The sequence below is a fragment of the Chiroxiphia lanceolata genome, chromosome 13 (assembly GCF_009829145.1).
Source record: "Chiroxiphia lanceolata isolate bChiLan1 chromosome 13, bChiLan1.pri, whole genome shotgun sequence".
NCBI classification, from domain to species: Eukaryota; Metazoa; Chordata; class Aves; order Passeriformes; family Pipridae; genus Chiroxiphia; species Chiroxiphia lanceolata.
In genome coordinates, this window is record NC_045649.1 from 18857197 (window position 1) to 18873183 (window position 15987).

Genomic DNA, 15987 nt, shown 5'->3' on the forward strand with positions numbered 1-15987 from the left:
CAAGCTTATAAATTTATGTTACATGGGCTTTGAAACCTCCCATCTTGAAAATTAAGTGCATTTCAAGCATAATCAGCAAAACACAAGGTGAGTGCTGCCTACATTAAGGAACTGTCATGGTTTAACCCCAGCCAGCAACTAAGCACCCCAGAGAGGATCATTCCCTTTCCAGCCTCCCTCCTGTGGGACTGGGGAGAGAACCAGAAGAGTAGAAGTGAGAAAACTGAGGGCTGAGATAAAGACAGTTTAACAGGCAAAGTAAAAGCCACATACACACACAGAGCAAAACCAGGAATTCATTGACCCCTTCCCAGGGCAGCAGGTATTCAGCACGACCCCATCAGGTGTTCGTGGTGACTTAGGAAGGCAAATGCCATCACTCCAGACATCCCCTCCTCTCCTTGTTCCCCCAGCTCTATATTCTGAGCAGGATGCCACGTGCTATGGAATATCCCCTGGGTCAGTGGGCTCACCTGTCCTGGTGTGTCCCCTCCCAGACCCTTGTGCACCCCCAGCCTGCTGCGTGGTGGGGTGAGGGACAGAGAAGGCCTTGACCTTGTGTGATCCCTGCTCGGCACTGACACAAACATCCCTGTTTTATCCACACTGTTTTCAGCACAAATCCACAACACAGCCCCATAGCAGCTACTCTGGAGAAAATTAACTCCATCCCAGCCAAAGCCAGCACAGTAACAACCTCTGAAATTGCCTGACCCATACATAACCAGATACTAACAGCAGATTACTTCAGAATTTTTCTTCTATTAATTCACTTCAAAACATTATCTGCTGACTTGTGATTTGACAGAATGGTTTTCTCATGAAACAGTAGAAAATTAGGTACTACAGAAAAGATCTCTTGAGGACCAAGTATTGCAAAAATACATTCAGACTCTATACCAGAGGCCCTATATCTAAACTTTTAGGATATTACAGCTCATCTGTAAAGATAAAGAATGCAATGAATCATTTAAGTCTTTCAGCAAGCTTCCCAAGCTAATACTCCACTACTAGGCTAGAACTGAGTAGCAGCTCAGTACCTCAGCAAGACACAAACTTACTGAAGAACACACTGCCAAACTTTCCCACAGTGTATTTCTTTTATTACAAATGTAGTTTGAAACCCTGGTCTGAAGAATCTTGACAGTCACCAAGGAAATCAGTCACATTGCTTCTTCCAGCACTTACTGTCAGCAGATTGGCAATTACCACTTTCCTTAATGGGGAAAAAGAGGGAAAATTGTGTCAACTGAGAGACTCGTTTGTTCATAAGCAAAATTTGAATCCATAGCTCCACTTAAGAGGTAGTGAATTGAGATCAGATCAAGCTTACTATAATTTCAGTCATTTGATTTTATTAATGTGAGATATTCTTCTTATAAGATTATCAGCCCTGTACCACACAGAAACCATGCAAGTGAAAATGCAGGTTTATGGAGTTCCTCTGAGTAATTGGCATGAGAGATTCTCTGAGGAATATGCTCTGAAGGATTCCATTTTTGTGCAAGTAAATCAAATGCACAAGGAGTTATGGGAAAGGATTTGAGGCCATACTACTGTGCATTTTCTCCAAATAAATGGAATCTTTTTGTCCTGTATAGCAAAAAGTACAGAAAAGCTATCTGAAATTGCATGTGGCGTGCCTCTGCAAGTCTGAGTTCATTTCAGCTCCACCAAGGAAAGTTTTGAGCATCTGTGAAAACAGAATCCGAGATTGCATGAAAAGCATAAACCCAATTCCTGCCAGAAGGCCTTAAGTCGCCTTCAGAAGAAAAAGAAAATCTAAAAGGGGTAAAAAGCAGCAAAGCTGGATTTGCATGAGGAAACAGAGACATTTAAATTCATTCTAAAGAAAGATGCAAAAAAACTTTTATTTCTGACTTAGTCCTTATGTTTTTTGGCATCTTCACTTTTTGGATAATTACAGCTTTTCCTACAGGGCTTTATGACAGTTTTATAAATGCTGTCCCTTTTTATGCAAGGAGAAAAGGTCGGAAAACAGGGAGAGTTTGTGAGGCAGTGATGCTCTTTTCCATGCATATTCCTGATGGTTTTAGTTTTTCTTGAGGCAGAGACACAAAGAAATGAAAAAGTGTGACCAAAACTTTATTCCAAGTATTTTTTAAACACATACTTATTTTTCTTTACTAAAGGCCTTGCAGAAATCAAAAAAGCCACTGAAAATTTGATCCAATATTTTCCTTAAATAAAATTTAACAGGAAGAAACTCGCTTTTTGCAAGCCCACACCAATTTTCAAAAGGGGTGGTTTCAGTGGAGCAGCACTAACTGCCCAATGCTTGCTGGTACAGTGAGAAGGTGCAGATGAGTAAAGAGATGAGCAGAGCAGTTCACCATCACTTGTAAAAATCGATCATGTGTCACTACTTGCTCACTGAGGAGCTGATCTGGTACCCACTGAAGTAAAGACCAAATTTTTCATGGTTGAAAAAACAGTGCTATATAGTCATAAATAACTATTGCTTAACTAGAAGCTACAGTTCTAATACTGTAATAAAGGGGTTTTTAAAGCCATACTTCCAATTCCAATTCTCAGAGTAGCAAGTCTCCAGACAGTGGAGTTCCAAGGTTTTAAATATTCTGTTTCTGAACAATGAGTAATAGAACTGTAGGGAACTCAGTGGATTTAAAACATAAATTCTTTTCTTTTTCCCCCAATGGATCAACTATAAGACCATGAGAAGACCAGCAAATGGGATTTGCAAATAATAAAAGGTTTGTTTCTGATGAAAACTATTCCCTTTACATGTAGTAGACACCTGCAGTTACAATGAAGTGATTACTTCAAATGCCTTTAACATAACATCAGAAGTGGAAATAAAGGCTGAAATTAATTGACTTGTCACGGGTAAAATATTTATTAATAAGCAACTCAGATAAACACAAAAGACTGAGATTTAGAGGCTATCTAGTAGAGTTGCATATGCTACTCTAATTTAAAAATAAGTCTTTACACATAGAGTATAACCTGTATGTATCCTCAGCTAAAACCCAACAAGGTATAAAGCAGTTCAGTAAGGAGTCCACATCTGAAGCAAGAGTTGCTTCCCAGATGAAATGAATACAGGTAAAGGCCTGTATTGGCACAGTTTTCTACAGTCCTGGGGTCTAATCAGCACTGGAGCAGAGGCAGCAAAACAACACTGAATTCCACTGTGTAAGCCACATACCCAGTCAGTGGTGTGGTCAGGAAATAGCTCCACCTGTCAGACCCTGTCTCTGAAGACTGAAATAGAGTGGCAGATTTTTTCAGAGTTCCTTTAGCCAGTGCATAACAGAGAATAAATTGTATATAAATGTATGCAAGGTACTGAGTGAACCGTGGTTATATTGAAATGCTCTGAACAACAATTGTCACAGAAAAGCTATCAGTGAAATCAGGCACATTCACACACTTTCATCAGCTAAGTAAAAGTTCCATTCCTAGCTAACCATATTCAGCAACCAATTGGCTACTCACTGTTTGTATGCATTGACTTACAAAATCAGATGATTCAATTGTCATAGCAACTGTATCCCAAATTTGGATTGTCAAGGTAGATGCAAACAATTCCATCTTTCAATTCATACAGCCCCTCCTTGGGCTGATGCACCAATCTACACTGGGGTACTAGAAAAGTCAGCAAGTGCTATTATGTGTGAATGAAAATGCAGATGTGCCCATAACGTGGCAGTGGCAGAGGGATTCTCACTTCAGGTACCACTGGTGGTTCGGAGTGACAGAGAGAGGCAGCTACACTAGAGCCCTCTGGCTCCTGCAGCAGAAGGAGCACATGTGGGAAACGGGGAATAGTGACCTGGAGAATACCTGCCTTTTCTCCCTGCCATAGCAGGTGTGATCCCTTTAGAAGACCAGTGTAGCTCATCCAGGTGTGTAGATGAAGAGAACAGTCACCAATCCCCACAGAGGGCTGTTTCTCTCTCCCCCACCTCTCAGGTACACTGCCACACCACTGATGCAGCTTCTTTGTTCCTTCTCTGCCAGCTCCCATGTTTCTGTGTTGTGCAGAGGAGGGGAAGGAAAATGCAATGACCTGGCAGAGGCAGTGACTAGGAGAGTGAACACATGAGCCATGTGGAGAGTTGAAAGCCATTTCCTTCAGCAGCAGCTCCCTGTGCTCCCTGACTCCAAAGTAGTTGCAGTCAGCTGGGGGTAGAAAAATAATGCTAGAATGGAGATAAAGAGTTGTGCTGGGAAGTGTGTAGGGGGAGAGGCAGCAAAGGCCTCCCTCCAATGCCAATAGCAAGCTGCAAATGGATCAGACCCTGGGATATCTAGTTTGTAAAGATATGAGTTGTGAGCAGCAGTTAATAGAGCAAATGTCCTCCAAATCCCACTCCTGCTGAATTGTCTGACAATGCTCACATGCTCTTTGTTAATATCAACCCATATATCCTCTAAGCACCTGAACCTACCAGACAGACACACACCATGTGAAGCATTAAGTGCTCTCAGCAAGGCATGTCCATTTTAGACTTTCCAGGTGACCCACTCCCAATTTTCATTGTCATTTACATAGCCAAGGAGAAAACATGAACATAAACCTGCCACAGATGGGGAAATTCTGAGTTCCAGAAATTTGAGAACATCTTAAAATGGCCTGCACTTACCTTTAAAAAGTATCAAGCTCACTAGAACTCAAGACAAGCACTTTGACTCTTCCTACCTGGGTTGCCAGCTCAGGACAAGTCCTGGGTACCACATAATGTCACCTGAATCCTGGAAGTTGTTAGCAGTCAGTTTTTGAGCACAGCCATTTCCCCCTTATTCTTACTGATATGAAATTCAATTCAAAACACTATTCTTATGCAAGCAAATTGTTCTACCCATCAGTCACTAAAATCTGGCTGAAGGAGTGCAAGTGAGCTCCTTAACAAGAAACAGAAAACCCACCACAAAGAAGCAGAGTAGAGGCAGTGTGAAATGGCAAACAGCAAATCACCACTGCTCTTCAGTAGCTCAGGAATAAAAGGCCTGGCAAAGAGCTCAACCCCTTACACCTCACTTTCCAAGAACTGCTTGTTTCTCTCAGGTCAGGAGTCAAAGTCTGCCCACTTATCACCCCTTTTGCACCAAGTTTTGTAGCTAGGTTGTAGGCATTACTCTTTTTTTTAATGATCCATATTGATCTCTTATTCTAAGAGGATGTGTTAAAAATTAACTACGAGAACAGGAGAAAAGGAAACTTTATCAGTTCCAGCTAATTGATTGTAACATAATAATATACAACATGTGGATAGACATCTGTGTCATTTGATCTACAGTCAATCTATCAAAGCAGTGAACTTCAGCACTCAGGGGCATGTCTGTGTAGATCTACCTTTTAAATTTTGCCTGCAGCCTTCTCTCTCTCCGTTTTAATGCTTTCTTTCCAAAGAAACATCTCTACAGAGTGACATGAAAGCAGTCCAAAATTCTACCTGTGTTACTTTGTCTCCTCCCCAATAGAAAGACCACTGAAGTTTTCATGTCCTACCTGCACAATGTCCTGAAACATTTCTGGGGTTCTAGGTGATCTATTCTAACTAGATCCATGAAGTCAAATTACATTAAGCGCTTGCTTGAAATTCACTGAATTTCTGGTTACCTGAATAGTTCTCACAGACTACTAAATATAAATGCAGTGCTATATTTTAAACCTTAGCTTTTACTTTTTAATAAATCTGAAAAAGTGTAATGTCCTTGCCAAAGTCATGCTACGAAGGCAATATGCAAATATTAAATATGAGAATGAAGAATAACTGAAAGGTATTAAGTAGAAATTGCAAGTAACTGCTGACAGTGCCTGAAAGCTAATGATGCTAATTAACAGTATTCCCAGGGATAGGTCCACAGAAGGAATGGGGAATGCACAGGCTTGACTTTTCCGCCTTCTTAATTTATATTCGATAAGAATTCTATAGAGTCAGAAAATGGCAAGTTCTAATTAGTAAGGCTAAATAGCAAAGAAGACAAAGTAAACAAGTAGTCATACCTTCCTCATAATAAATTCACAAATAGCTCTTCCTATTCTTTCAATTAAGCTTGAATACAAAGGGACCCTTTCCTTTATCATGTACCACAGAAACAGCCCAAGTCACAGGATTATTTAGACAAGGAGATGGATTCAGTATATATTAGAACATCAGATCATTTTGAAAAAAACAGAGTAGTATGTGTTTTTCTCTAAAGGTTCATATACTCGTGCCATTAGCATGTTGCAAGTCAAAGAAGTATCAGGGTTTCCAAATTCCAATTAATAAAATAATCTATTCTTCAAACAACTTCCAATCTCAACAACGCAGCAGAGGACAGATAACACAAAGTCTGGATGTAAATTTATAATTTTTTTGGACAAAACCAACACCACAGTTTCAGGTAATACTCAGCTACCAACATCACCACAGCTATGCAGGACTTACTAGGATGACACAGCAACACTTTAACTGGGCTTAGTTTTCAAAAGGAGTTTATCTCTCTAAAATGCCTCCATTTCTGTTTCTGCTTCTCTCCTTGGTTTCACCTTGATGAATCAAAAAATTTGCAAGGCAAACCATATGGAAACAATTATTTCTCACAGGAAGCTGTGTTTAGAATAACAGAAAAATAAACAGAGGTGTCAGGAGATGGTATTTCTGACTAGTACACAACACAAATATACAGCAACACAGGCATAAGGCAGGTTGTCCAAAAGACACAAAGCCTTTATGAGGGGGAAACAACAGCAGGAAGACAGCCTGGGTATTTTGTCTGAGAAACACAGTGTAGGTATAAACACTATACTCAGGTGGCACCCATATTTAGAAACAGTGAGTACCCAGCTCATACTCTGATCTTTTACTCCAAAAATTACTTACTGGAAAAGAAAGCCATGTGTAGGATAGCCTAAGTTAAAATGTCAAGAGGGACACTGCACCAAGAGCCTTGGCTACAAGGGAGTTAACTGGGGAATGAAGGGGGAAGCAGTGACACCGTGGCAGCAGCCACAGCACTGTGCTGCAGAGTGATGGTTCTGTGCAATTCTGCTACATCCAGGCTCACAGGATTGGCTCCTGGGACCACAAACCAACTGGGAATACCAAGTTTTTGACACTATGAAAGTCCTCACACAGCAAACATTAAAAGTCACTTAATGTGTGCCCTGATCTCTACTTTGGCTCCGCGATTTATGATTTTTTCTTGTTCAAACTGATGGATGAACCGAATGTTTTTAATTATTTCCAGGGTATGCCCTTCAGAATTGCATTGCCTTCCTCACATAGAGTACTTCTGTCCAGAGACTCCCTTGCTTCATTAAGATGGAAAGTCATTTCAGTTACAAAAAGCCAGAGTAATCGTGTTTTAATCAACTGAAGTGCACACAAGCTGCTACCATCGTAGGCACCCCACGACACAAGTGCAGCAGCACGAGGCTGCAGTGCCTGCTGCCTGTGGGATGGTGGAACCACAGATTAGCCTGGTTTAGAAATGACACCCATGGCTTCACTGAGCTCCAAAGTCTGCCCCTCTGAAGCTGACTGGGATTGAAAAGCACAGGATCAATAGGAAGTAATTGTGTGTTAGCACAAAACGAGCACAGGAGAGGGGAAAACAAGGCTATCTTTCTGGGAAGTACTGTGCTTCACCACAACTGCTTTAGAATAAGCCACGAGTCAGAGTTCAAACTCCCTCAAATAGATTGCATTAAACTATTAGAAATTGCATGCTTAGCAGTGGTAGGATTGAAACTAAAAGCTAAGAACCCAGGAAAAATGTGTTACCTGATTTGTAAGAGGAACTCACCCATGAAAGAAGGCTCAGAGACTAAAAAACCCCAACCATTGGCAGCTTGGTGAACTCCTTATGTCTTCCCAAAATAGGGGGGAAAAGAAGATCTTTATCAAAGAGTCACACCTAAATCCTCAGAGCTCCAGAGGGCTTTGGAGCCTGGGAAGCAGCCACAGAAACATTCCCTCTTTTCTGCTCTGTGCAGAGGAAATAACCCTCAAACCTGCCTTTGACAAGGGGGTGTATCATTAAAGCAAAGCATTCCCTGTAGGAGTTTACCCACCTGTGGGAGGTGACCCCACACACCCACAGCCTCACTGGGGAGAAATCAGATTATACAGATTCGCTGGACAGCTTTGCTTCTTTCCTGATGCAGTTTCAGATGTGCCACTGCTTTGCTATCCCTTCTTTACTTGGCCTCATTAATTCATCTGTATTAAAATGAGATCCTGGGTGTGTAGCTTTGATGGAACTTTGGACAGCATTTTTCCTAATGAAATAAACTACAAATTTAAGTTAGGAAAAGGATATGGACATAGCATAGAATTAAAACATACACACATGTAAGGTCTGTTCTATTAAGGAGGCCGCAATTTTTTTAGAAAATGCTTTTGTTTTAGAGGTTCTTATATTTCAAAAGTATTCCAAATGTGTACACTACATCTGTATTTTAAATGTAAGTAAAACGAAATCATTTACAAGGTAGCAATCTGCAAAATAAATGTTTCTTTAATAAGTAATTGAATTCATATGTGTAAACAAGTGGACACCGGAGTAAGTTAGGATCAGATGATCAGATATGGGCATGTCCTTTATACTGTACAAGCTAAGAGATCGTTTTAAATTACATTAAAAAAAAAACCACAAAACAAAACAAATCCCACACCTTGAAAAGGATTATCTGACCAGTATTTTGGGGAAAATCATTTTCAAACTAGATTTTTTTCATGCTTGTCAGAATTCTGAGTACTGACCTATTACTCATTCTGCAATTAAGTACATGTTATTGTCTCTGAGTAAAGACCTAACACTGGGGCATGTGTGGATGGGACATGACACATGAAGTGACAGAAACAGCCCTTCCAGAGGACGTCTCACAAATCCATTCAGATGAAGCAAACAAGTGCACACTGTGTACAGAAGCCCCGTAAGGGATGAGTTGCAGATGCAGACTTGAAGTTATCATTTTTATTAAAAAATATTTCAGCTGTAGTTGAGTCTCAAAGCGGAGAAAAACACCAGAGGCAAAACAAAATTAGGTCTTGAAGCAGAGACAGAGGAGAAGGCGGAGAGGTAAAACTGTGTAACGTTACACGAGGAAGATAAAGGCCATTTTATTGTGTTGCTGGTAGCATTTGGAAAAGGAAAAAAAGAAAGAAAAGCTCACAGTGGGTTTCACTACGTGGTAGGACTGGATGGAGCACGAAGCTCGTATTTGATGAAAAACAAAAGCAGATACAAAATACAGGCCAGGCTCAGGTCTGGAAAGTCATGGTCACACAAGGGGAGGAGAACTTAAACCACACAAAACTGATAGAAGGATTCTGTCTCTCAGCTCTTCCCTCTGTGTCTGAGCAGCCCTGAGATGTTGGTCATCATCATGTCTGGCACCAAACACTTCTGAATCAGTGCCCTCAGCTGGGTGCAGGTTTATTTAAGGCCAAAAATATTCCCATTTTGGCAATAGCATCGTGGTAAGAAACATGGATAGTAAAGATGTAGCATAACATTAAATTTGGATTTTGATTAGTATAGTAGATCTGTGCAATCTAACTTCCCCAAGTTCACTGCACTTAAGAGGGTTTTTTCATGTAGATTTAAATCTGAAGTGACAGACTGTATCATGAGAAAGACAGCTAAAAGAAGCCAAATATAGATGTCACAAATTCAGAAAACATTGAAGAGATTGGCAAGTGCTTCTCCAAACATTTACATTAAGCATGAATTATTGTTCTGATTACATCTTAAAGCCAGTAAATGAAAAAAAAAATCTTTTTAAATGGTTACTCATCTCCTACTACCATTTTTTTTTAATTTTTTTTTAAAGCACTGCATATCAGTAGAAAGTATTAATCTCTCAAATAAGTTACCTCTATGAAACACTACTACAAAAACATAATTAGTCAAAATTAACCACAAAATAGCTGGGTCTCATGCCTGCTCTTTGCAGTTTTGTGGGATTTTTTTAGCAATTCTTAGTCATGGCAGAAACATACCAAATTTAACATAATTTGCATAAAGTGTGTGGGTTTCCTACAAGGTATCCCAGCTCCCCTTAAGTCAGGACAAATGACCACAATTGAAAAAAACTAACCCTGACTTTTACAGTATAATTTGGACATAGCAAGTGCTCCAATATTTGTATCTGATTCCATCCAAGGTACTTGCTGCTTCCTGATAAATCTTTTCTCACCTGTTTATGTTTCCAGCTGTAAAAAGCTCAAAATGCTTTTGGGAAGGGAACAGAATTGTAGAACTTCCCCATCCTATGAGTTAAGCAACTACTCCAGTGAATTAATGATGCCTTAGAGCAAAGGCCAAGCAGCTCAAACGGCTTAAAATTACGCCCTTAGGGTTAGCAGGACAGAAGAGGTTACATCTGCTGAAAAATACAATATTCTCATGGTATAAACAGATCACCCATGCTCTAATATCAATGCTTTCAGAGTGCTGTGCTCAGGTTTTGCTGGGTTTTTTGGACAGCAGTTTCCTCTCCTGCGTTGCTCTGTAGTATATTACACAACAGAAGAATAAATGTGGGTTTTTCAACTGATCACATCAGGAACTGGATAACATCTCAGTAGTGTCTGCTAAAGTCTGGTGCAAAAGCATCTGTTTGAATCCTCCAGAACCCACAGAAGGATGTTAAAGGCCAGCTCTGTTTCTATTTAGTATATACCTTCCTACTTTAATTTGCAGCTGAACACTTCTGAGAAGCAGGTAGGAGAAGGCTTGAGGCTCCTTCTGTAAGATGTCTAGAACTCATTTCTGATAAAGTAAAAATAATATGCCCTTTACTTCTAGTAGGCATAGAATCACAATATCCCACACCACCTTCACTTGAGTTTATTGCTAACAAGTTGAGTTAAAGCTCAAACGTAAGCCAAAAGCATCATGAACATTGTTAAATGAGCACTTAGAGCACAGAAATAACCACAGCAATTTTACTTAGGCTCTACTACAAATACCAGTTTGTAGATCTGATTTAAAAGACAAAGCATGACTGATCACCCAAACTACTTTAAATGCAATAAGGTGCAATGTGAACTATCCTGCAAGGTGCTTTCCTAGTACCACAAAAATCAACCTGATGGGACTGAGCCATCCCAGTGGTGCTTTTACTTCATCCTGGGTTTGTTACCTTTACCTATAACAAGTCCAAAAGGCTGTGGATTCATCATGCAGAGTTATTAAACTGAGGTTTTCAAGCAACAGTGACAGTGATGATAACAGTTTTATCAATTGAAAAGCCCCAAACAAATTTTGTAATTTGTGTTTTCCACTATGCATTCCTGTATTATAAAGTTATACTTAGCAGAGGTTAGCAAGAGTAAAGAGATCCTACACACCTGCTAAAGCTATCATCTAGGATTTTCACAGCTTTATTATTCTGTTTTCAGGTAAACATCACTGTGAAAGCCAGAAGATTAGACAAAACACAATTCTGTACTGTTTGTCTCTCCAGAAGTCTGCAAACATTACCTCAGTTGTACATAGCCCCACTGTGTGCTGCTGTGGTTTTACAGCAGAGGAGAGTGCTCCATGTTACCATGATTAATTACCATACATACCATAATCCAAAGTTGCAGGGGGAAAAACCATACATTTACTTTTGGCAAATACACAAAGAACAGCCTTTTTTTAGGGGTCTAACCTGAAATCATGGCTTTCTTGTTCTGCAACTGGCCTTTAAACTGGGGTTAAGCAATCACTTTTCTCCATCTCAGTTTCCCCATCTGTAAAAGGGACATAGAGACAATCACTCCATTTCACAATTTTTATGACATCTGTAAATAAAGAGGCCTTCCAAGGAGTATTGTTACTATGAAATATACATTAATTATGATTCACCATCAGTCTGCTTATCATTGCATTAACAAAACTTGTTCCTGTTTTCCTTTTAGCTACCAGAGGACACACTGGTATCAGTCTAGCAAAAAAGAAACTAATGGGTTTTTTTATTTCTAAATAATTACTTTACTTTCTTTCTTTGTTTAGGGATAAAATATAACATGGGATTCCAGCAACCAAAAAAAGTAAGTTTTCAGAAGTACATAAGGAAAATTGTATCCATATTCCAAGTATGGAGTAGATAGAGATGGCTCAAATAAGGCCACTACACCAGAGATGAAGCACTGAAAAGGAAAGATGCATCAAAAGCTTTGCCATGAAATGCAAATTTTCCTTTTAAAATATGAACGTGATAAGCTACACAACTTCAGTTTTATAAGTTTTTTTTTCCTAGGCTGAATATTGCTAAAAGAGACTGTAAACTTTGCCCATAATAATATTCTGTATGCAATGGTACTGATCAAATGAATGACTTGAGAGGTACCTAAAAACAGGCTCAAGAAGAATCCTGGTGAAATTCCCCCATCTAGTGGCTGTCGGCACGGAACAGCTGCCATGATTTCGTAGTTAAAGGACAGGTACAAAATACGCAGAGGAAAACTGTGCAGCTGCCAGTTCTTCCCCAAATGCCACGACCTCTGCAGCTCCAGCCTGGCCTTCTGACACAAGACATTCAAATCATGGCATTTGAGTTTCCCAAAAACTCTGGGTTCAGCATCGTTAAAGGTCCACATTTCTAGGAAGTCTGAATTTGATAAGCTTGAAATATCAGCTGTGTCATGAGCAAACGTGGAATTGAATTACTACCACTCTGCAAAGACTAATATTTAGAAATAGATCTGGTATTTACAAGCACATGCACTTTGGCTACCAGCAACAATGTCTGAAGATAAGAGCAGAGTACAACAATCACTCCCAACAACTGAATAGTGTCTTGCATGAGAAATTATCATGTCTGCACACCACATACCACCTTCACCACAGCAGCCAGCATGAGAAACCTGAATTCTGCAACAGTACCCTAAAACTTGTGTTTAATACTGATCTGTTGTGTTGAGTTTTGTATAAGTCAACAATTTAAGCCTACAAAATAATACAATTTGATTTTTTTTCTTTTGTCACCAGTGCTTTTTGTAATGAGCATTGAACCTCTTTTCTGAGACTTGTTTAATGTCTGACCCTTAAACAAGAATGTGACAAGATATAACCTCCATGACAACACAAGTTTGTTACCTATAGTACTGGCTTTTTTTCAGCCAATAAAGACTTGTAAAATTGATTAAGATTTAATCTGCCACCTTGAAAGAGCATGACCCTTCTAATTCCCATACTGTATGCCTTAAAATTTGCAAAATATCTTTTTTAGGCCAGTTTTAAATACTATTGGGAAAAAATAAACACTGAAAATCAAAAATTTGAAGCTATAAACCCTCTAAATAACCACTAAATACTTTGGGTCAGCAATAAGCATTCTGCAACTACATCTGCTCCTCTGTTGAAATACTCCCTGGTGGTTCATATGCCACTCTGCTCCTAGGTGTCCTCAACACAGGGATGACATGTACTTAAACAGTGTCCAGAACCTAATTTTAGTCTTAGAGGCATAGACTATACAGGATTTGATTCAGCTGCTTTGAGAAGCAGAAAGTAATGGAGCACATCTGGGCTTTGAGCCAAAAGAAGTATTAACCAGCAAGATCCCCCTAATGAAAAAGAGCAGGTCCCAGAAACCCTTATCCATGGACCTGCTTTACTTACTCAGCTTTCACTTGCCTAATCCCAGCCAAGCTTCATTCCCACCCCTTACTGCCTCTCATCAAGTCTCAGCTGCTCTGCTCCCAGGCTCATCTCCCTCAAGGCTCTCTTTGGGGTGCCCTTCATGCTGCCCTCATAAAACCCTCTTACTTCCTGCATGCCAACCCTCCAGGTTCTCACTGTAGTCCTTTCTGCTTCCCTCTGCCTACTCTTCCTCCCTCTACATCTTCCCTCCACCTTACCAGCTCTGCAAACCTCCTCCCTTCCCTGTCAGGCTTCACTGGGCAAAACTGCCTTCACTGCAGAGATTAACTACGGAAGTGTGGGGTCAGGGTGGGAAGCACACCACACAAACAAACCAACCTTTGATTTGTGTGACAACAGGAGCAACTAAACAAGTCCTCAAAATACTCAGATACCTTTTGAAGAAATTTCAAGGACATCTTACCTAAGACAAAAGTACCTATGAAAGTCTGGGTGCGCCACCTAAAACACAGTTAAATCCAATTCTGAACTGGAAATTATCAGTTCAGGTTCATCTCAGCCTTTGAGTTTCATGTAAGCACAGAACAAGGTGACAAGAGCAGAGCCCTTACCACGCTGCAGGCACAGTGCTGAGGGTTTGTGGCAATGCATTTTGTTGTACAGTTCTGCTGAACTCAGAGTGTATGAAAGATCCACATGAAGTTGTGCAAACTGTTGATGGTGACAGTCTCTCATTTACTAACATCTTTAATCTCTTTTTCCTCATCAGGACTGTGTTTCCAGCAATAATCAGGATAGAAGATTAAGAAAAAATACTGCAGATGGAGCAGCACCAGTAAAGCAGAGCAACTCATTAGAGCCATCTGAAAGTGTGCCCACCAAGCTTCAAAGCACAGACAGAAGGCAAAGCAGCATCATGTTTGCTATGAAAGATCAACAGAAAGGTGAAGAAACTGATGCCATCAGGCTCCATAAACGCAGGAGGAGGTTTATAATTAAAAAGAGCCCAATTCTGATTTCCATGAACAGCTCTGTTCTCAACCTGCCCACACTCAAATCTGAGGACAGAAACAACAACAAGTGGAAAAGTCTCTATCAGATCCAAGGAGAAAGGAAGCGGATTATGAAGGAAACTTGTTCAAAATACAAGAGTAATAACAGGAGAATAATCACTCCTTATCATGTCTCTAGGATATTTGTAGAAGATAAATACAGAGTTTTATACTGTGAAGTACCAAAAGCTGGCTGCTCTAACTGGAAACGGGTGCTCATGGTGCTTAATGGCCTGGCTTCTTCCACAAAAGATATCCAGCACAACACCGTGCACTACGGGAACTACCTGAAAAGGCTGGATGGGTTTGATCACAAGGGAATTTATCACAGGCTCAACACTTACACAAAGATGCTGTTTATTCGTGAACCTTTCGAAAAGCTGGTATCTGCATTTCGGGACAAGTTTGAGCATCCAAACAACTACTACCACCCGGTGTTTGGGAAAGCCATCATTTCCAGATACCGCGTCAACGCCACCAAAGAAGCATTAAGGACAGGCTCTGGAGTCAAGTTTAAGGAGTTCATTCAATATCTCCTGGATGTACATAGGCCAGTGGGGATGGATATACACTGGGATCATGTCAACAGGCTTTGCAGCCCGTGTTTAATAGACTACGACTTCGTGGGGAAATTTGAAAGTATGGAAGAAGACGCAAACTTTTTCTTGCACTTAATTGGTGCTCCACAAAATTTAACTTTCCCCAAGTTTAAAGATCGGCACTCCAATGAAGAAAGAACTACCACTAAAATTACACAACAGTATTTTGCACAGCTTTCTCCTGCCCAACGACAACAAAGCTACGACTTCTACTATATGGATTACTTGATGTTTAACTACTCAAAACCTTTTGAAGACTTATACTGATTTGAGAGTCGGGACATTTCCACAGTCACATCAGTTGAATTGTATAACAAATCCAGGTGGTTTCTGTTTATATACACTTATGTGTTAGTGAACAATTGGTTGAAGAGCAGGAAAAAACCCAAAATAGAACATAAACAGATGTTTACACCTTCACCTTAATTGCCTCCTTTTTCAAATCATATTTTTTCTATAATTTCTCCATACAAAACGTATGTACATATATGTATAATATGTTAGAGTGCCCAAATAAAGCACAGAATTTTCCATGCTGGTGTGGCCTGTGTTTGCACTGGGAGGACAGTTTCAAACAAGGAAAACACAGCTGGCAACTCCACAGTGGAGCCAGTATTTCAAGCCCATTGCTGTTTAGAAAATAAGTCTGAAAGTGACAGAGTAGCAAGGAAAAAAATACACTAAGTAATATTTACAGTTTGTTGAAATCTGCAAGGCATGAAGCCATACACTAAACAGGCACTATGTGTTTGAAGCTG

The 15987-nt window shown here is 40.0% G+C and overlaps 1 protein-coding gene across 2 annotated transcripts in view; it reads left to right on the forward strand.

Moving 5' to 3' along the window:
- The window catches only part of CHST8 (carbohydrate sulfotransferase 8), a 176262-nt gene extending 160502 nt beyond the window's left edge, over positions 1 to 15760 (forward strand). For both annotated transcript variants that reach the window (XM_032701589.1, XM_032701590.1), the window contains exons 3-4: positions 11986 to 12023; positions 14348 to 15760. In XM_032701589.1, the coding sequence (XP_032557480.1) occupies positions 11986 to 12023; positions 14348 to 15496 (1187 nt within the window). In that variant the 3' untranslated portion in view covers positions 15497 to 15760. The remainder of the gene's footprint in view (positions 1 to 11985; positions 12024 to 14347) is intronic.
- Positions 15761 to 15987: the final 227 nt, after the last annotated feature.